General features: G+C 34.2%; 1 protein-coding gene across 4 annotated transcripts in view; it reads left to right on the top strand.

The window, feature by feature from the left end:
* CCSER1 (coiled-coil serine rich protein 1) overlaps positions 1 to 22,028 on the top strand; it is a 1,315,617-nt gene that overhangs the window by 424,308 nt on the left and 869,281 nt on the right. For all 4 annotated transcript variants that reach the window (XM_045472859.1, XM_045472868.1, XM_045472871.1 and 1 more), the window contains exon 6: positions 16,947 to 17,154. In XM_045472859.1, coding sequence (XP_045328815.1) covers positions 16,947 to 17,154 — 208 coding nt within the window. The remainder of the gene's footprint in view (positions 1 to 16,946; positions 17,155 to 22,028) is intronic.

Raw genomic sequence — 22,028 nt, 5'->3', positions numbered from 1 at the left:
GGTTTTGATGGTTTCCTGTCTCACATTCAGGTCCTTTATCCATTTCGAGTTTATTTTTGTGAATGGTGTGAGGAAGTGGTCTAGTTTCAACCTTCTGCATGTTGCTGTCCAGTTCTCCCAGCACCATTTGTTAAAGAGGCTGTCTTTTTTCCATTGGATGTTCTTTCCTGCTTTGTCAAAGATGAGTTGGCCATACGTTTGTGGGTCTAGTTCTGGGGTTTCTATTCTATTCCATTGGTCTATGTGTCTGTTTTTGTGCCAATACCATGCTGTCTTGATGATGACAGCTTTGTAGTAGAGGCTAAAGTCTGGGATTGTGATGCCTCCTGCTTTGGTCTTCTTTTTCAAAATTCCTTTGGCTATTCGGGGCCTTTTGTGGTTCCATATGAATTTTAGGATTGCTTGTTCTAGTTTCGAGAAGAATGCTGGTGCAATTTTGATTGGGATTGCATTGAATGTGTAGATCGCTTTGGGTAGTATTGACATTTTGACAATATTTATTTTTCCAATCCATGAGCAGGGAATGTCTTTCCATTTCTTTAAATCTTCTTCCATTTCCTTCATAAGCTTTCTATAGTTTTCAGCATACAGATCCTTTACATCTTTGGTTAGATTTATTCCTAGGTATTTTATGCTTCTTGGTGCAATTGTGAATGGGATCAGTTTCTTTAGTTGTCTTTCTGTTGCTTCATTGTTAGTGTATAAGACTGCAACTGATTTCTGTACATTGATTTTGTATCCTGCGACTTTGCTGAATTCATGTATCAATTCTAGCAGACTTTTGGTGGAGTCTATCGGATTTTCCATGTATAATATCATGTCATCTGCAAAAAGCGAAAGCTTGACTTCATCTTTGCCAATTTTGATGCCTTTGATTTCCTTTTGTTGTCTGATTGCTGATGCTAGAACTTCCAGCACTATGTTAAACAACAGCGGTGAGAGTGGGCATCCCTGTCGTGTTCCTGATCTCAGGGAAAAAGCTCTCAGTTTTTCCCCATTGAGGATGATGCTAGCTGTGGGCTTCTCATAAATGGCTTTTATGATCTTTAAGTATGTTCCTTCTATCCCGACTTTCTCAAGGGTTTTTATTAAGAAAGGGTGCTGGATTTTGTCGAAGGCCTTTTCTGCATCGATTGACAGGATCATATGGTTCTTCTCTTTTTTTTTGTTAATGTGGTGTATCACGTTGATTGATTTGCGAATGTTGAACCAGCCCTGCATCCCAGGGATGAATCCCACTTGATCATGGTGAATAATTCTTTTTATATGCCGTTGAATTCGATTTGCTAGTATCTTATTGAGAATTTTTGCATCCATATTCATCAGGGATATTGGCCGGTAGTTCTCTTTTTTTACTGGGTCTCTGTCTGGTTTAGGAATCAAAGTAATACTGGCTTCATAGAATGAGTCTGGAAGTTTTCCTTCCCTTTCTATTTCTTGGAATAGCTTGAGAAAAAGGAAAAAGAAAAGGTAGTCCAAGCAAAGTCTGCAGTATAATTCATATATCATATCAATATTAATGTATTAATTTTGGTCATTTGCTATGGAATATAAGATGTTAACATTAAGGCAATCTGGGTGGAGGATGCAGGAGAACACAAATACTTTTTTGCAATTCTTCTCTATTTTTTTTCAAAATAAAGTTACAAAAGGGAGTTAAAATAATTATTCACATTATTAACAAAAGAATATCTCAAATGACTGCTCAAGCAGTCAATTTCTTAGGAATTTTATAACTGAGACATTTGAGATATTCTTTTGTTAATAATGTGAATAATTATTTTAACTCCCTTTTGTAACTTTATTTTGAAAAAAAATAGAGAAGAATTGCAAAAAAGTATTTGTGTTCTCCTGCATCCTCCACCCAGATTGCCTTAATGTTAACATCTTATATTCCATAGCAAATGACCAAAATTAATACATTAATATTGATATGATATATGAATTATACTGCAGACTTTGCTTGGACTACCTTTTCTTTTTCCTTTTTCTGTTATACGACCCGTCAGGATCCCACCTCACTTTTAGTTTTGCTGTCCTTCTTAGAAGTCTTATCCATTCTGTGCCAGTGTTTCAGTCTTTCCTTGCCTTCAGGTTTTAAGGAGGACTGGTCAGGTAATTTGTAGATCATCCGTTAACTTGGAGTTGTCTGATATGTTTTTACTCATTAAATTGAAGTTATTAATTATTGGCCAAAAAAAAAAAGCACAGAATTAATGTAGTCTAATACGAACCATGATATTTACATGTCTGTAACTGGTGATGTTAACCTTGATCATTTGGCTAAGATGTTGTCTATCAAGTTTCTCCATTATAAAGTTACTGTTGTGCTCTTTGTAAATATTATATATCATGGGGGGAGATATTTTAATCTATGTGCATACATATTTCTCTTTTTTTTTCTTTTCTTTTAGATAACAGTGACACATAAGCCAATGGCAAATATTTCTATTGCTAGCTCAATAAAAGAGCAATTTAAATTTACTAATATTATTTACAAATAAAATGCTTTAAATTTTAAAACAACATTAAGATATAAAATAAAATATTGTAATCCACATGAAATTGTTCTTTATCTCCAGATAGGATTTTAGTTTATAGGGAAGATTTTAGAGGATATATAAGAGGAAAAAAAAAAGGCAGGGAGGGGGGATACCAAATAGATCATTTTAAAAAATGATGGGAAAGATATCCTAAATTTCCTGTTGATAATTAAGTAGGGCAACATACTCGGAGAATAGGAGATAATCTATCATTTGAAAGACAAGATTATCACAGAAAGCAAAGCAGCCATTAATTTTTACCTTTCTAATGAATAAAAAACTATGAGTTAAGATCAATGTATTGAGGTTATCAACTCAACTTAGGCTGTGTAACATAAAACTTACAAGATTTAAAGTACATGCAACTTCATTTTAGGGAAATTCCACATTAAAGCAAAGGTTATTTAATTTCCTAGTGCTGACCTCTAGCCATGTTATTTTCCTTGGCGAAAAAGGTCAGAAAACACTAGTCTTAGAACCAGTTATGTATATTTCCTTCTAAACGCAGAAGAAATTGGTACAGAATAGGTGTATTTAGTAAGATTTCAGAAATCTAAATGTCTGTCTTAAGCAGACAATATGCTCTAAATTTTTGTGTGTAGAATTTTTCCTTCTGGGTAGGAAGTAATCTGGTAAAATAAAAATGTTGTACCAGTCCTTTACCAGCTACCAACACATTAGCTGGATTAATTATCTATGAAGGGTCGGGGTGGTGAGGGCCCGGACACAGCATCAGTATGTTTTGACAGAAGAGTTACAAAAAGTGAATGGCCTCCGACTTACAGCATCCCAGTAATGAATTCTGAATATCCAGGGAGCAGTAATACTCTAAAGCAAACCTGGAGAAGATCACATAAAAGGACATGACAGGAATGTACCAAAGGGTGTGAGGGCATTGGAAAAACTAGATGACATTTTACAGTTTAGTCTTGGGCATGACAAATGTGTAACACAGGGGTCACTGATACAAGCCCCAGAAACCTTTCACTTAATTCATTTAAGGAAATATAAATATATATATATATGTGTGTGTGTGTGTATATGTGTATATACATATATATATATATGTATCTGTATATATATATGTATATGTATATATATACATATATATGTATGTACATGTAATATATGATATGTGGTAGCTCACATAATTAAGTAAAAGCCAAGCAGTCCTTAAGAACAGAAATATGGTAATCTCAGGGAACTGAGATAGCAGGGCTTTCTAGATAATTTGCAGCATCCAGTGAAAAATGAAAATGGGAGAAAGTTCCTCATGCAAAAATTATGGAGAATTTCAAGGTGGTGACAGCAGACCGTCAAACCTAGTGTAGGACCTTTCTAAGAACCACATCCTGTGACAGGATGCAAGTCCATGAATGTGGCCCTAGATTGCAGGAATGAATGGATTAGCTCTTTGTGTCTCTACTGTTAGAGTAAGTCAGCTGCAATGGTTCTCTGTATGTCCCTGTGCTGTGTTGCTTAAGATTCATATTTTTAGGGACCAGAGTTTATAGGCCATGCCCAAGTCACATGATCATGACAACAAGAATTAGAGGGGCCTTGTTAAGCAGTCCCATCAAAACTGCATGCAATCATGGAGGAAAGGAGGGACTTTTGTAAAGGAAAATAAAGGTATTAATAATAAGGTATTATTAATAAGTAAAGGTATTATTATTAATAATAATACCAGAGACAGGGGGAAAAATTCTTCATGTTCAGGAAAAAACAACAGATGTTCCCATAAGAAAGAAAAAAAGAATCAATTGAACCAGTTTCTAAGAAGTTGCCTCTAAGAACATGAATAGTTTTTTTATAACATTTCTCCAGTAAAACCTCCCATGGGTCATAGATACTCGGCTTTAAGTACCCCAAAATTGTTAACTTCGATGATTCTAAGAGACATTCTTTTTCAAACAAAATGTTTTAAGTTAAATTTCCCAATATAAGTATTGTAATTTCCTACTCTTCTATGAAACTATTGAAGAATAAGATTTAAAAAAATGTTTTGGATAGAAAAAGGAAATTTTAAAAAATCATAAAAATTACTCTGTGGTAAATTAATTTATATTTTCCAATCAGTATGTATTTATGACTTTGAGTGTCTGACTTAGTGAGGTCATTGAGTTTTTGACAATCAGATGTCTCTAGTGAGAGCAGAGGGTTAGGATATGGACTCTGGAAACAGAATCTTTGAATTTAAAGACCAGTTTTGCTATTTGCATCCTGTCTAGTCTCTGTGCCTGAGATTCCTGTTCTGTAATTTATTAATATAATAATTGATTATTAAAATATCTTAAAAGGTGACATAATTTAGGGTATAATTAGAATTGATAATTAAAGAAAACAAATTTTATTCTATTTTTAGGCAAATGACAAAATGTAAAACAACATTGTAATTTTGGGGAGACTTGTTTTAGGAATGGAACTTCATTTCTTTCTGAGGAATTTTTTTTCCTTGTTATTCTTCCTAAATGGGTAGCTTTCTCTGGAGAGCAAAAAGTAAAATGGAGGTGTTCTTTTATCAGTGCTTCTTCAGTTGTGTAAGGAAAAGGGCTGGGTATTTTCTTTTTCATCATCATCTCTGTTTCAAAAGCAATTGGACATTGATACCAATCTGTGTTTCTGCTGCTTGTGTAAAAGAGAAACAAACCTATGCTACCAGCAACCACTGTTATCTGGTTTTAAATGTCAAGTACACTTCAGCATAGAAAGAAGGAAACTGAGATAACATTCAAAGAGGAATATATTAGAGCCAAAGATAGAGTCCAAGAATCTAAGTGTCTGTGTCTTCAAGACAAGGGTTAGGAAAAGATTCATCAACAGAAGCCGAAAACATTTTGCAGCTTCTAACTTATCTAACCTTGTGATTTATAGCCACATATCACATTTATATGTATGATGGTAGTATTTGTCTGTGTTGGTGCTGTGCCGATGAATAATGGAAAAGTAATTCAGCTACTTTAAGCTGAATCATTTAAATCACTTCAGCTATGCCATTCTCACTTTATGTCATGCCTTTCAAGGTCTGGGCTCATATTCTTTTACTGGCCTCAAGGATTTTTTGTTTGTTCCTTGCAACAGATATTTATGCTTTGACAGTTCTGTGATGTATAATTATGTATAAACTATGTTATATGCTTTTCATTTACACAAATAATCTGGCCTATTATTTATATGTGGTTTCTCTATTTCAGAGAGAAAAAAGGTAGACATCCTTTATCTTTCACATCCATCCATGGTTAAGTTTTTGATTGCTTAACAAATAATCACATTTGTAGAATCAGTATCATTTGATGGTGCTGCATATTTACAGTGTGTTTTTACTTATGACAATGTTTGTTACAACATTTAGCATTGAGATTTGAAATTAATTCAGCACCTTTTTTGAGGCAGTTTTGTAATAAGCCATCCAGACATCTTTCTAGGAAATTATTTACTATGTTATTTTATTAAACGTAGTTTCCTAGGACATTAACAGCTCTTATGAGTGCTTAATAAGTATGTTTTGAAAAGAAAAGAAAAGAAAAGAAAAGAAGAAAAGAAAGAGAGAGAGAGAGAGAGATCAGATGAGTTGAGAAAATACAGGTTGAATGAAGTTAGTAGGATTATTTACTAGGATTTTTCAGTTATTATTATGTTAATACTACACCAGGGATTCCTAAAGATTTAAACATATTTGATCATTAATATTTTTTAAATAAAAGTTTTGTATTTTTTAGTCCCTAAATTCACATCTGTGTGTTATACAGGAGCAATCATATTATAGTATTGGGTTTGCAGGGCAAGCTATGTTCTAAACACTATGCACTTGTTAACCTGAAAATAAGAGAGATAAACAAGTTTTTATTTGGGATTAAAGAATTGCAATTTGGGGAACACAGATTCAGGTTGAAACTCATATAGTGCCTGCTTATAGGTTGAAAGCAAGGGCTTTTATGAGGAAGAAAGAAAGGAGACAATTACATACTTTGAAGAAAAGAAACAAAGTTTTCTATGGATGCTAACTAAGCTACTCTGGGTTATACATTGACTATCAGATTCTGTCTTCAGAAAATCTACAATCAGTTTGGTGATATTCATTCAGGATATTCATTCTTCCACTGACTTCTCAAGCAGTTGCTTAAAACAGTTGTCATTTTACCAAGTCCAAAGGTTTAGGCCTGATTCAAACAAAGATGGGTAAGTGAGTTTCTCTGCAGTGGTCAGTCAAGCTCAGTTCTTAAATAGCCACAGTCATATATTTTTTTCACACTGCAACTGCACTTTGCTCTAGCCATTGACAGCCTGGTCTATAGCTTTGTGACCCAAACCGAAAGATATCTGTAAGTTTGATTAACTGAATTATAGCTCCCAATGTACTCCTAATATCATAATCGACTATTAAAACGTCTTAAACATTGATATAATTTAAGATTTAATTTAGAACTGATATTTAAAGAAAATAGTACTTACCTATTGATCACCAACTCGTTGATTTTTCAGGTGTTTTCTAATTTTTCTTAATCTTTCTTCAGGCCGAGGTTGTTACTCATTCCAGTATACTCATGATTCCAAAAGCCACTTAATTTCTGAAATTACAGCTTTGGGACAGCTTATTGGCTAGAGCCTAATTATGTACTTTTTCATTTAGTAGGAAAGATTTTCAAGATAAGTGGGAAGGTACATTGTTTTCTATCTTATTAAAAATGAGATTATTCTCAAACAATTGTGCCCCCCACTACAACTTTATTTGACATAAAAACGTTTGCACTGAGAACTCAGAGCTCGATTTAAACCCAGAAGCCATGAAAATTCCCAGCTACACTTTGTTCTTATGCAACTACTTGATGTATATACTCCTGTTCCATCCTAGTTTTCTTTATTAGTAGTAGTATTTCCATCGTTGTTGTTGTTTTCATTTTTCTTGGTGTTAATCTCCTTTTTTTAAAAAAAAATTTTTAACGTTTATTTATTTTTGAGACAGAGAGAGACAGAGCATGAACAGGGGAGGGGCAGAGAGAGAGGGAGACACAGAATCTGAAACAGGCTCCAGGCTCTGAGCTGTCAGCACAGAGCCTGACGCGGGGCTCGAACTCACAGACTGTGAGATCATGACCTGAGCCGAAGTCAGACGCTTAACCGACCGAGCCACCCAGGCGCCCCTTAATCTCCTTTCTGTAGCTACTCCTAATTCACTGGTCCAGAATATTTTTACAACCTTGAAAAGTTTTGCTCTGGTAAGGTTCCAAAGATAAATCTAAAAAGTGCTTCATGGGAAATTGTGATATATAAACCTGTTACTTAGGATTAATAAGGTAGAATTTTTAGCACATGTGTTTGTGTAAGACTGCCATCTATCAAATAATTCATTCAACAAATACTCATTTTTTAATTTATTTTTATTTTTTAAGTTTACTTATTTTGAGAGAGAGACAGAGTGAGCAGGGGAGAGGCAGAGAGAGAGGGAGAGAGAGAATCCAAAGCAGGCTCCTCACTGTCAGCACAGAGCCCAATGTGGGGTTTGAATCCACAAGCCGTGAGATCATGACCTGAGCTGAAACAAAGAGTTGGACGCTTAATTGACTGAGCCACGCAGGCTCCCCAACAAATACTTATTAATTCAACCAATACTTATTGAGACACTGCTAGATGCCAGACATTTGGAAATACAGTGATCATCAAAAGAGGGACTCCACCTTTTTGGTGTTATTGTCAAAGAAAAGAGGCAAGTCTAAAGCCTGAGGTAGTAGGAAGGATTGAAGGGGACTTCCTAGGAGAGGGGTCTTAAAGGATAAATGTAAATTAGCCACACTCTATGAAAACTCATATATATCCTTGGAAAAATTATGACCAGTGGGCATACGAAGACATGTTTATTCTGCTACTGCACTGCATGTTTGCCTTGCAAAGGCTAACTGTATGCATGACACAGCAAAATGGGATTATGACACAGGGGGCTGCAGATTAAGCCCTGGAATTAACACATTTAAAATCAACCCACATCATTTGTGTGTATATGTGAGTAGGCCTGCCAGGATATTTGGGAATACTTGATTTTGTGTCATATAGAAAATCTTATTTTTCCAGTTGAAATTGAGCATAGACTATAACAATGCCTTTGTTGCTCACCTAAAGAATGGAATATGGAGAATTTGCTTGAGAAGTTAGATGTAGGCTTTATTAATTTTTCTCAAATTGATAAAGTTCTGGGACTCTAAAAGTTACTCAAAGTCATAATCTCTGACTCTTAGCTTTGAAAGTATTGAAAGTTTTACAGTTTCTTAGGCACTATGTATTAGGCCAATAATTTTAGGTATTGCCTTTATGCCAAGCTACAGAAAAAGAATTGATTTTCTGTTTGGGAGCCCTACTTCCTAGATTATACTTTCATGGCTGTCACTTATCCCACTGTGATTGCCAGATCTTGAACATTTTTAAAAGGTGAAAGTCATAAAACAATCTTTTAAAAGTAAATAGTTGCCTGAAAGTTGTATAGCTTTTAGCATGTCATTAGTGGCATATATTGTATTAAAATTTTACTTAGAGACAACTTGATAGCCACTTTTGATATGTTGTGATCAACCCCCGCTGCTTATATTTGTAAAATATTTCATTTAATAAAGATTACTTAGATACCTAGAAACAAATTGAAGACATTCTGTTGTTTTCTGTTTTGAAGAAGATCTAACACAAATGTTCAGAACCAAATATACAGTCATATTTTTATAAACTTTCTCTTAAGTTATATATTTTTTTAAAAATGTGCTCTCCTTAAATGGTCATAAATTGAGATTTTTACATACAGGATCTTAAAACAATAACATTAGGTTCTAACTATTTTCTGTGATAAATAAGATGCATTTTATAGTGGTAGTTTCATTCCAAAAAAATAATCACATCCCTTCATGATATGAATCTGAAGCAAGACATTGTATTTTTGTGGCTTATTATCCTGATATTGAAGGGAAGAGGGCCGGAAACAAATAGCATTGAAAATAAAGTTATTTTCAATAATGTAATTTCAACCTAAAATTAATTCTCATCTTATTGATACTACTGTACTAAAAATATGAAACTCTTATTGTTGAAAAGAAGTTTATTTAAAAAAGGAAGAAGAAAGTTCATAATAGGCAAGTCTTTACACTTGACTCTATATTTATTCTATTTTTATTAGTGAAATGCTCTTTTTTTAAATGTTAATTAAATTTTTATTAAAAATTTATTATTAATAAATAACATATTATTTATTTGTTTTTGAGAGAAAGAGAGAGAGAGGGAGAGAACATGAGTGGGGGAAGGGCAGAGACAGAGAGGGAGACAGAGAATCCCAAGCTGGCTCTGGAATTGGGGCTCATACCCACGAACCACGAGATCATGACTTGAGAGCTGCAATCAAGGGTCAGAACCTTAACCAACTGAGCCACTCAGGTGCCCCATGAAATGCTGCATCTTAAATCACATGTGAAAACAAAAGTAGAGAATGAAAGGGAGAAATGTGAATGACATCAATGGCATGCTGGAAAGGTACCAAACACAGACAATCAAGTCATTCTTTTCTTTTTAATGCTAAACAAGTACTTTCAAACTTTTCATGAGCAGATTTGCACTTTTCTAAAATTTTAAAGAAGGAAATTATGACTTTTCTATGGAACTGGAATTGTTACTATTTATAATATCATTCCCTAAGAGTATAACGAAATATCTCACTATTCCAGTTTACAGCTTAGAATAGATAAATGCAGGTATATTTGAAATTTTAACCTCATTTAAAAGATGATGGAAACGAAGAAAACAGCACTGAACTAGGAGTCATACCAGAGTTCTTTTATACCTTCTAGTGTGTGGCACTTAGAAAACTAATTTAGGCTTGAGCTTCCCTATCTGTTAAACACAAATGTTAAACTAGATGTCCTATAATGCTTTTCCTATATTGATGTAATAATTTATTTCATGTAATTTTGCAATAAAGTTAGGTGGATACATTAATGAACAAGAGAGATAAGTACTGTTTCTATGTCCTTAGAACATACTAACCTCAGATATAGTTACTAAACAAAGACATACACAAGTGATTATGTAATCTCACTACTATTGCTAGGCTTAATGTTCTTCTTAGGAATATATTCTTTAGTAATTATACTAGTTAGGATGGTTTCAGCTTCAAGTAAAAGAGACAACTAGCTCAAAGTGTATTAAACAGTCAAAAAAATGTTACCATGTCCAGTAAGAAACCTACAGTTAGTGAGTGCGTCTTTACTGTCGGTTAATTCAAAGAAAGAATGACATTATCAAGGAGCCAGGTCTACCCACTTTTTTCTCTTCAGTTTTTTTTCACAGCTGAGTCTCTTTCTATGCAGAATCCATCAATAGTTTCAAGAAGTACATTACATCAAAATAATATTCAAAGGGAAAAAGATCTTTCCTGCCTTTTCCTGTGTCTCTTTTTACCAGAGAGGAAACATGTCCTTCAAGAACCCCACCAGTCTGTTGTTTCATGGAGCCATGATAGAGCCAGAGTTTGATTAGACTGGGGAGTTTTTTTTTCTTGTTTCTATTTTAATTTTTTTTTTCAACGTTTATTTATTTTTGGGACAGAGAGAGATAGAGCATGAACGGGGGAGGGGCAGAGAGAGAGGGAGACACAGAATCGGAAACAGGCTCCAGGCTCTGAGCCATCAGCCCAGAGCCTGACGCGGGGCTCGAACTCACGGACCGCGAGATCGTGACCTGGCTGAAGTCGGACGCTTAACCGACTGCGCCACCCAGGCGCCCCACTTGTTTCTATTTTAAAGAAGGAAGGAGGTGTGAATCAGTAGTGGACAGACAACCAACAATGTCTGCCATATATATATATATATATATATATATATATATATATATATATTATATATATTTTTTTTTCTTTCTTTCAGAAACTGCATCAATTGATTGTAGAGTTTCCATTTTGTTTCCTTGTTTTATAGTTTTCATTTCTCTGATGAGAACAACCATCTATTTATTCATTATGTCCACTTCTCATTTTAAGGCTTTGAACATATTTATAATAGTTGCTTGAAATCCTTGTCTGATAATTTCAGTATATGGGTCATATCATAAATATCTATTAATTGTTTTTGTCTCTCTTTTTTCTTCTTTGCATGTCTATTCATTTGAATAGTTGCCAGACATTGTGGATTTTTTTTTTATTTGAGAGAGAGAGAGAGAGAGAGAGAGAGAGAGAGAGAGAGAGACCGAATATCTTAAGCAGGCTCCACACTCTACATGGAGCTCGATACAGGACTTGATCCCATGACCCTGGGATCATGACCTAAGTCAAAATCAAGAGTCAGAGGCTCAAGGGATTGAACCACTCAGGTGCCCCTGGCTTACTTATTTCTGAGAGTCTGTATTTTATTGTCTTCCTTTAAAGAAGGAAGAGTATTGTTCTAGCAGATGGTTATTTTAAAAGTGAATCAGATTGATACTTGTTTTTTGTTTTTTTTTGTTTTTTAAGCTTAGAACTCTCATCGAGTACTGTAATGCTTCTTTGTTCCTGGCAGATACTCTCCTAAATCTGCATGGACACTGCAGCTTCTGTTTTTTCAGACTGCATCCAAGTTCAACACCCTGAAACCACTACAGTGGCAACTCATATAATTATTGCTGTTTTAACTTTACCCTTTTGGCATCCAGAAATTTTTCTGTCTTTTCTTCCTGTGCTGTAATATGTTTAAAAATAAATGTTCTTATAATTCATCCAGTATTTCTTCATATTTGGAACAGGAGGTGGACTATAGGTCAGCTTAATCCAGTGTGTTCCCAGTGGTCTCTTCAAATTAATATTTTAACTGCATTGTGGTTAAGTGCTACAAAGGAAGGCTTAGCATAGAGAAGAGGAACCTGTGTGTTTTTACATAGATGCTAAGGGGGTTTCCTTAAGAAGTGTTGTCTTTTAAGCAGAGATCTGAAGGCACAAGTGTAAGCAAACTTTTTATGCAGATAGAAACACATACACAAAATTCCTGAGGCAAGATGAAGTTTGGCACATTGGAGCGCCTGTATGAAGGCTGGTGTACTTGGAGCTTAAAAAACAAGGAGGGGCGCCTAGGTGGCTCAGTCAGTTAAGCATCTGACTCAGGTCATGATCTCAACCTTTCCTGATTTTGAGCCGTGCTTAGGGCTCTGACAGCTCAGAGCCTGGATCCTGCTTTGGATTCTGTGTCTCCCTCTCTCTCTCTCTCTGCCCCTCCCAGCTCACTCTCTGTCTCTCAAAAATGAATAAACATTTCAAAATTTTTAAAAAATCCAACAACAAGACAGTTGTTAGAAAATAAGGTATGGTAAGGCAGACAGTTGCTAGATCACAGAGGACTTTGTCTGTTATGTTATTTGTATTTTAGCTTGCCTTTCTCCATATCTTGCTTTTTTCTACCCATCACTTCAAGTGGTAGTGAAATCCTCCTCAAATGTAAATTTATATCTAAATTGAAAGTGTTAACCAGTTGTTATAACCACTATACTACTGTGGAGGGAGGGATGCTGGTTCTGTCTTTTCAGTAATGAAGCTAACTATCCAACTATAAAACAATTTGATATACAAGTTTTTCTCCCCAAATGACACTTTCAGTGAACAATATATTTCAAAAGGAAATATGAGAAAAATAGCTTATTTATCAACAATAGGCTTCCTGTGGTTAGTTTCTTACACAGACAGTTTTTAGTTCTGGAATGCCTGTCTTAGAATTATTCAAGCTAAAACTGAATTTACCATAGATAAGTCAATCCTTTTTAAAATGAAAATTAAATAAAAATAAGTTTCCAAAAGTAAGGTTTTCAGAAACTATTATTTTCTACAGATCTACTTAATGAAGCTTTGGAAAGAGGTATATGCATATGCTTATTTATTATGGTGGTCAAATAGAGATTACTTTTACTTTTTCATTCCTTGGAAATCTGCTTCAGAAATTACAGCCATATTATAAAGTGTAAATCATTGAGATCCCTTATGGCCATAGATATGTGCTATAATGAAAGGTGTCAGTGCACTAAATAAGGAATAGCTCCTTTGACAGATAAGGGCATCAATCCTTTGCAACTGACATGATCTTGTATTTTGTTAGTCATTGTGGCCATTATATTGGGAGGTTTCCAAATGATGTGGGTGGAAAGAAAATTTATCACTATCAAAATGATAGTGCTCCTTCTAACTAAATGAGAAGAAAAAATCATGAAAATCATTTTATTTTTTTCTCCCTGATAAGGAAGACTCCTTTAATCATTCTAAGTTTATTTTAAGATACCCATTTTCGTATTAAATTTGTCATATTGAAAATAGAATTGCAGCAGAACTGTTCAACTAGCTTGGTAGAAAATTCCTTTCACACAAAGAATTCCAGTGACAAAAGTACAGAGCCAGTTCACTGTAGTAGTTTAAGTTAAATGTTTAAAGTTCCAGTTAAAACTCAAGTTTTTCAAGTTGAAACTTTCAAGAATACATTTAATGTAACATTTATGAGCTTTGCTGTTAATTTTACTCAAAACCTTCATTTTTGTGGTACTTACAGACTGATAAAGGTCCATAAGTTTAAATTCAACTTTACCTAAATGTTGATAAATTTTTTAATTAAACTTTTTGTTTTGAGACAATTATAGACTTACTGCAGTTGTAAGAAATAGTAACAGAATGATCCCATGTACGCTTTATCTGAACAGCTTAATTTTAATTCCTGTGCTAATCAAAATACTTTCTTTCTCTCTCTTTTTTAAGTTTATTTATCTTAGTAATAAATTAAATTATTTAATTTATTATTATTAAGAGGCAGAGAGGGAGGGAAAGAGAGAGAGAATCCCAAGCAGGGTCCACTCTGTCAGCACCTGACATAGGGCTCGAACTCATGACTCCTGAGATCATGACCCCAGTCAAAATCAAGAGTCAGATGCTCAACCAACTGAGCCACCCAACTGCCCTTCTTGTCTCTTTGATTCTAGCCATTCTGACTAGAATGTGTAAGGTGACATCTCCCTGGGTTTTGATTTGCATTTCCCTGATGATGAATGACAATGAGCATCTTTTCATGTGTCTGTCATCTGTATGTATGTCTTTTTGGAAAAAAAAATGTCTATGTCCTTTGCCCATTTTTTAATTGGATTTTGGGGGGTTTTTATGGTGTTGAATTGTATAAGTTCTTTATGTATTTGGATCTTAATTCCTTATTTGGTATATCATTTGTAATATATTCTCCCATTTAGTAGGTTACCTTGCCATTTTGTTGATGGTTTCCTTTGCTGTGGAAAAACTAAGCATTAAATTTTTAGTTATAAAGACTTGAACAGTATTCATGAGCAACAAGGCAAGTGTAAATATTACTGAGCAATTCTACTGAAGATTCATGGAGTTGGCACAGAGAGGGTGAACTGTATATGTGTTCAGTGGAGATTACAATGTCTTTGTTGTTTATTTGTAGTAGTTGTGATTAGTGACCCACTGTATCAGGCCTCAGTATTCCCCCTGACCCAACCCCTACTTTTTTGGCCAAGTTAAGGGACTGTCTATCTTTTTTGTTATAATGCATATTTTTTTCACTCTTCTGAAACTATAATCATTCAGAGAGTTGGCAGACAGAGTGGTATATGTCCCAAAGTGCACAGATTTTATTATCTAGTGAGCCCTGCTAATGCAGGGACAGGAGAGTATGTGAACTAGCTTTATCCTCCTGGCATTATTATGGATGGTCTTTGTGAGAGGAAACTATGGGTTCATATTAGAGATTTTTCCTTTTCTTGTCAAATACAGGGATGGGTTTTTTTTAGGTGAATTTACCCAGAATCACTTGGATATTTTTGGCCCAATAAAAGTCTATTGTTAAAAAGGTTGAGTTATAAAATATTTAACAATTATAAACCTCAGGGGCCAATCAATCAGAAGGTAGCTCATAAACATACAACAGGATGGCTGTGTTATCCTTTGCAGCTGAGTAGTAGCCCTGTTTAATAGTCTGTTTCACGACCTCAACCTAATTAAGAATGATTTTGATTATAGTGGTCTCGTAGCCAACTTTTTCATTTAGAAGTCAAATGTTTTGAGGTGAAAATATCTCTTTTTCATATGTGAAAGAATATTGCAGTTAACCCTTGAGCAACCCAGGGGTTAAGAGGTGCTGACCCCCTGCACAGTCAAGAATCTGTGTGTAACTTTTGACTCTCCCCCAAAATTATCTACTAATAGCCTATTATTGAACAGAAGCCTTATCAGTAACAGTCAATTAACACATATTTTGTAGGTTATGTGTATTATATACTGTTTTCTTACAATAAAGTAAACTAGAGAAAAGAAAATGTTGTGAAGAAAAGCCTGAGGAAAAAAAAAAACATTTATATAATGTACTATAGTTATCAAAAACAGTGGACCCACACAGTTCAAATCCATGTTGTTCAAGGCAACTGATATTCTTTCAGCACTACCTACTAATAAATGTGGTGAGCGTCTTGAGGTCAGTGACTATATCTTGTAAGCCTGTATCCTATTATCCAACTTCAGCCATTATTGCTCGCTGGACACAATATGGATGTTTTGTATAATTGTGAAAAAATGCCATCATTCCCTCTTGTTGGAATTATGAATACATTCAGTCTTTTGAAGTATAAAACAAATAGCTAATTTATCTCCTAAATGAATATCTGTATATAGCCCATTCTTAACTATCTGAAAATTATAGAGATTCTTAGATTTGTAAATGTTAAACTATAATCCACTGAACCTCAGTAAACTCCTGAAATTAGTCACGGAACTTCACACCTGTATGGTTTCTAAAACGTTCGTCAGTCTTCAATGATGTTTCGATATATGACTGGACAAAGAGTTTCAAAGAAATAGCAATCTAACTAAAAGGAATTTTAAAAACATGCGCTTAATTACTTTATTGTAAGAGTGTTAGGAAATTTTGAACCATGGGTGGCAGCCTTGCAATGCATAACAGATCACCTTGCAGAAAAATTTGTGTATGTAGATGACATATTGCATAGATTATTACCAAAATTTATGCTTTATTCATTCTCTCATTATCGTATTCATTTTTTCAACTTCAATTATATGCTTACTTACTGAGTCAGCCTAATATGCACCAGACACCAGGGTAGTTCACAGCTAAAACCTGATAAATTTTTGAAAATTCTGTCGTAAATGAACTATTATGCATACTGTGAAATCTAAATTTTATATTCCATTTTATTCTTATCAGTATTAGAGAAAATAGGATAGAAGACACTAACATGGGCATTTTGACAAAGGGTCTCAGAATTTTTAAAGACTAATACTAAGAGGAATTGATACACATCACAAGGAATTTTTTTGTAGCTCACTACTGACATTGATCAACAACTTGGAAAAATACTGCTTTGAATATGCTACATTGTAATTTTTTGTTCTTTTTTTTTTTTTCTTATTAGGAATCTTTCCCTGAAATTAACAAAAGACATTGATCAGGAAGTCAGGTGTTCCCATATGAGCCGAATGCCCCCCAGTCCATCTGCAGATTGGCCCCTGCAAGGTGTGGAAGAAAATGGAGGCTTAGACTCTCTGCCTTTCAGATTGATGTTACAGGACTGCACAGCTGTCAAGACATTATTATTAAAGATGAAGAGAGTTCTTCAAGAGGTAATTAATGGTTTACTCTAAGATTAATGTCTCTCAGTGCTGGTAGACAGTGGAGTCTATAGACTGGTTAGTGCCTGCTTCTTTCAATAATTAAGTGAATGACACTGAGCAGGGGTCAGGCATTGTCTTGCAATTTAGCGCTCTCCTTTGTCAAATGAAGGACATGGAGCTCTGGTTTATAAGGTACTCTTAAGCTCTAGAATTCTAGGATTCTATGAAGGAAGTGAAAAAAAAAAAAAGAATAAAGTGACACCAAACCTCGGCAAAGTGGATTGAAGAGAAACAGGCATCAGTTATTAAGTTACATTTCTATGTTGCTATAAAGCTATTGAGAGACCTATTAAATGGACTTCATTTTAATGATACTGAGGCTTTATTTATATGATACCATAAAAGTAGTTTAGTCATTTTTGTTCCAGTAAAAACAGTCTAGTAAAATGTAATCTGAATGTTTGACTGATTTTACCCACTGAATACAGTTGCCCTTCTACATTTGTGCTGTTAGATGATGAATTTGTTAGGAGAATACATGATGGATTATTTCATCTTTAAGGCCAGTAATCAGCCATCCTTTAGGATTTAGGTATGTTATGGATTATATTATTTTTTAATGTTTATGTTTGAGAGAGAGAGAGAGTATGTGTGCATGCGTGCAAGCAGAGGAGGGGCAGAGAGAGAGGGAGGCAGATGATCCAAAGCAGGCTCTGCTCTATCAGCACAGAGTCTGATACTGGAACTCACTAACCATGAGATAACGAGCTGAGCCGAAGTCCATGCCATACTGACGGAGCCACCCAGGCGCCCCATGGATATATTTTTATAATTACATCTATTTGGGGGGGGGGGATTTCTATAAACAGCATATACATTAACATTATTTTAGATATGTAAAGTGAGACGTCAGAAATGTTAAATATCTTTCCTCCACTAGGTGTGAATTCAAGACAACAGGTTGATATTTCTGACTTCAAAGTCACTCGACTTTTTGCTATATCCCATTATTGTTCAATTGATTTGTCTTGATAGGAGATGATAATAAATAATGTAAGAACAGAAAATATAACTATTTAGAATGAGTAGTATCATGGCTTCCTTACAAAGATGACCACTAATAACACATGGGTAATGATAATAATGCTAGCAGCTACCGCTAGAGGCCAGAATGGAATCAGCAAGAGAGAGGGAATTTAAGAGAAATGATGCCATAGACTATTGGGGTTATTCAGTCATGTGTTCTTATCAGATGTTAAAGTAAAAACTGGAAGAAATATCTGCATTCCATACCGGTTTATATTGCTAGAATCTATGCAGGTGGGGTGCAGGAGTAGTGGTTTTATTTTCAGTCACTGTTAGAATTTCAGGAATTTTATGAGCTGGCAGTTAAGGACCATCATAAAATTAAATTATATACACTTATGATGAAGCACATTATATTTTTTAGAAGGGTAATCTGTACTCAACACCTATCATTTATTATTTATTTTACTATATTCTACTATTAACTACACTCATGCATTTATTTACATCTATTGGCTCTATATGTGAAAATATAACAGTTACTGTGCATATTTTTCCAATTTTAGATTCATTTGTCATTTTGGCAACTTGAAATCAGACACATGGGAGTATTATGCCACAGAAATTAACAAATACTACAAATTAGGGCTTCCAGTTTTTGGTAAGCCTATTAAGTAGTTAGAGCATACTACTATATGTATGTCTATGAGGTCCTTGTACTGACAACGTAAGTGTTTTGCTGCACTTGTTAAATCTCCCTGACCTTTGGCTTAACATGCAGCCTGAATCTCTTTGAACAAGGCAAGCTTAATAACAGCTGTTATATTAAAAGATATTAATCTCAAAGTCTGTAATGTGCATCTATTCATCTTTTTACCTCTCCCTTGGTCTGAGTTTTAATTAAAAAATCAACAAGTAAAAAGGAAGTAGAAAGAACAGACAGGAAGTGTCAAGGAGTTTTCTTAGTGTACTTAATTTTATAATTTAAAAATATTTAGTGATATTCACTGTAGAGTTAATGTTCTGAATATATTGCAATTGTCTTTATACTTCCATCTGTTTTTATTCATTAAAGAACATTTGAAGAAACTGAAGACAATTTATTTTTAAAGCTCATGTGTAATGAGCAATAATTACATGTTTGGTAAACCATTCAGAGAGCAGGGTCTTATTCTTTATTGTCAACACGAAAAGCAATATTATGATTTGATTAACATTGACAACTGTTCTAGTTGTTTTTATAATGAATGCCTTAAAAGAAAATTGTTTATTTAAATATTCTTAGGGCACCTGGCTGGCTCGGTTGTTAGAGCAGATGGCTATTGATCTCAGGGTTATGAGAGCCCCACACTGGGTGTAGAGATTACTTAAATAAATTAAAAAAAAAAAACAACTGTTCTCTAAACCAGGAATTTTCAAATGACAATCTACATTTCCTTACTTAATTTGAGTTTAATACCAATTACTCATCTTAGGTTAACAAAACTTTTTTAATATAGAAAAATTATTCTTATTTGATGGTTACATTTTTATGAAATGTAGTCCCACTTTTATACACAGATTATTTTTTAGTTGCAAAAGATCTCAACTATTTGATTTTTAAAATAAAAAAGAACTAATGAGGGGCGCCTGGGTGGCGCAGTCGGTTAAGCGTCCGACTTCAGCCAGGTCACGATCTCGCGGTCCGTGGGTTCGAGCCCTGCGTCGGGCTCTGGGCTGATGGCTCAGAGCCTGGAGCCTGCTTCCGATTCTGTGTCTCTCTCTCTCTCTGCCCTTCCCCCGTTCATGCTGTGTCTCTCTCTGTCCCAAAAATAAATAAACGTTGAAAAAAAAAAATTAAAAAAAAAAAAAAAGAACTAATGAGTTTAATATATCACATTAAAAAATGCTCCTATTTGATGTTTTTCCTAATGATGCTCTGTTGATGTCTTAAATTTTAATTCTGAGGTAGGTTAAATGTGAATATTTTGAGTGGAACCTCACACTTTTAATTTTGTCTCCCCTCTTTGAAGATAAGTTACCATTATTAAAATGCATGTGCATATTCCCAACAACCCAAACATTAACACCTTTATTAAAAAAAAAAAAAAAAAAAAGACTGACTTTGGGCCCTTAGAAATTCTATTGTCATTTTTAGCATTAGCGATAAAAGTGACTGTAGCAAATGGGGAAAATTATGCCATTTTTTTTCTTCCTCTTTTGTTATTTTTTTCCACATAATTCTATTAGCTGTAAAAGAAGAGAATGTTTAATACCTACAGAGATAGTTTCTGTTCTGTTTCCTTTTAGTTTGCTCTGTTTCCTTTTTGCACTCCCTCATGAAATGTGTTTGCAGTATATGGTAATTAACCAAGAGGGCTACTGGGAAGAGATTTCAGGTGAGATGAGTAGTATAAATTTCTAGAAAGATAACAACTAATAAGAATATTTACCTAAGGTCATTTGTAATCCCCCACTGCTACCCATGCCTTCTTAGTTTATATTTAATAAATGAATCCTGGGAATGTACCTAGCAAACTTCCTGAATCAAGAGACATTAAAAAAAAAGTTAGAAAAATGTTAAACAAATTTTAAAAAGTTAATATCATGAGATGAATCTATTCTAACAATGTAACTATTCTAACAATGTGAAAAATCAGAGAACTATTTATTTGAGAATCAGTATAATTTATAAAACCATGCAAAGTTAGGCTGGTAATTGACTAAAAAGCTTATTTTCCTTTTTCTTTTCTCAACAACCTAATAATTCAAACTATTTAATTTTATTATCTCCAAAAATAATAATAACAAAATTTTCAAAGGTATTTTTCTTATTTTTCATTAAAATTTAATTCACAAATATATGATGAAATTTGGAATGTTTTGAACTTCACCATTCATCACTATTCAATGGACATTTAAGAATTTTTTGTGTTTTTTTTAAGATATCAGTAAAATGATTCAAACGACTTAAAATTTTTTTTTAACATTTATTCATTTTTGAGATAGAGACAGAGCATGAATGGGGGAAGGTCCGAGAGAGAGAGGGAGACACAGAATCTGAAACAGGCTCCAGGCTCTGAGCTGTCAGTACAGAGCCCGACGCGGGGCTCGAACTCGCAGACCGCGAGATCATGACCTGAGCCGAAGACGGACTCCCAACCGACTGAGCCACCCAGGTGCCCCTGTTTCCAACGATTTTATAACTGACATTTTTTTCTATCAGCACATGTCAAGAGCAAATGAAAAGCCTATAGAATAGTAACACCAGCAATGGATAATTATAGACAGGAAAAGCAATTATGGAGTCGTAAAGTAAGGAAATTTACCAAAAGCAAGCAATTACCCATGTAAATGCAGATAGCAGTGTAATAATTAGACTTCACTTTATATTTATCTTTTGAAAATAACAAAATCACGTTTCTGCTCTCTGCTTTATGTTTGTTTGTTTTTGCTTGCTAAAAAAATTGTTTAAAGTAAAAATTGGAAAAGAAGTACTATTAAAACTAAAAACACAAGAAAATGAATGGCTGTACTGTCAGATATAATAAGACATGTTATCAGAATCAAAGACCTATGTTTCATACTGATGAAAGAGTCAGTTCATCAGGAAAACATAATCATATATGTGGATGGCTTATTTAAGTAGCTTGTAAATTTATGGTGTAAAATATGACAGAACTAGATGAAGAAATAGACAAATTCATATCATAGTTGATTTTATCTCCGTTCTCTAGAATTGATAAAACAACTAAACGAAATCAGAAGAGTTTCAGAATATTTGAACATTACCAACTTCTTTAACCTAACGGACATTTATAGATTACTACAATTAATAATAGAATTATACATTCTTTGCAAATGCATCACCAAGACAG

Source organism: Leopardus geoffroyi, chromosome B1, assembly GCF_018350155.1.
Source record: "Leopardus geoffroyi isolate Oge1 chromosome B1, O.geoffroyi_Oge1_pat1.0, whole genome shotgun sequence".
NCBI classification, from domain to species: Eukaryota; Metazoa; Chordata; class Mammalia; order Carnivora; family Felidae; genus Leopardus; species Leopardus geoffroyi.
The sequence above is the reverse complement of the archived record's forward strand: the minus strand, read 5'-3'. Positions and strand labels throughout refer to the sequence as shown.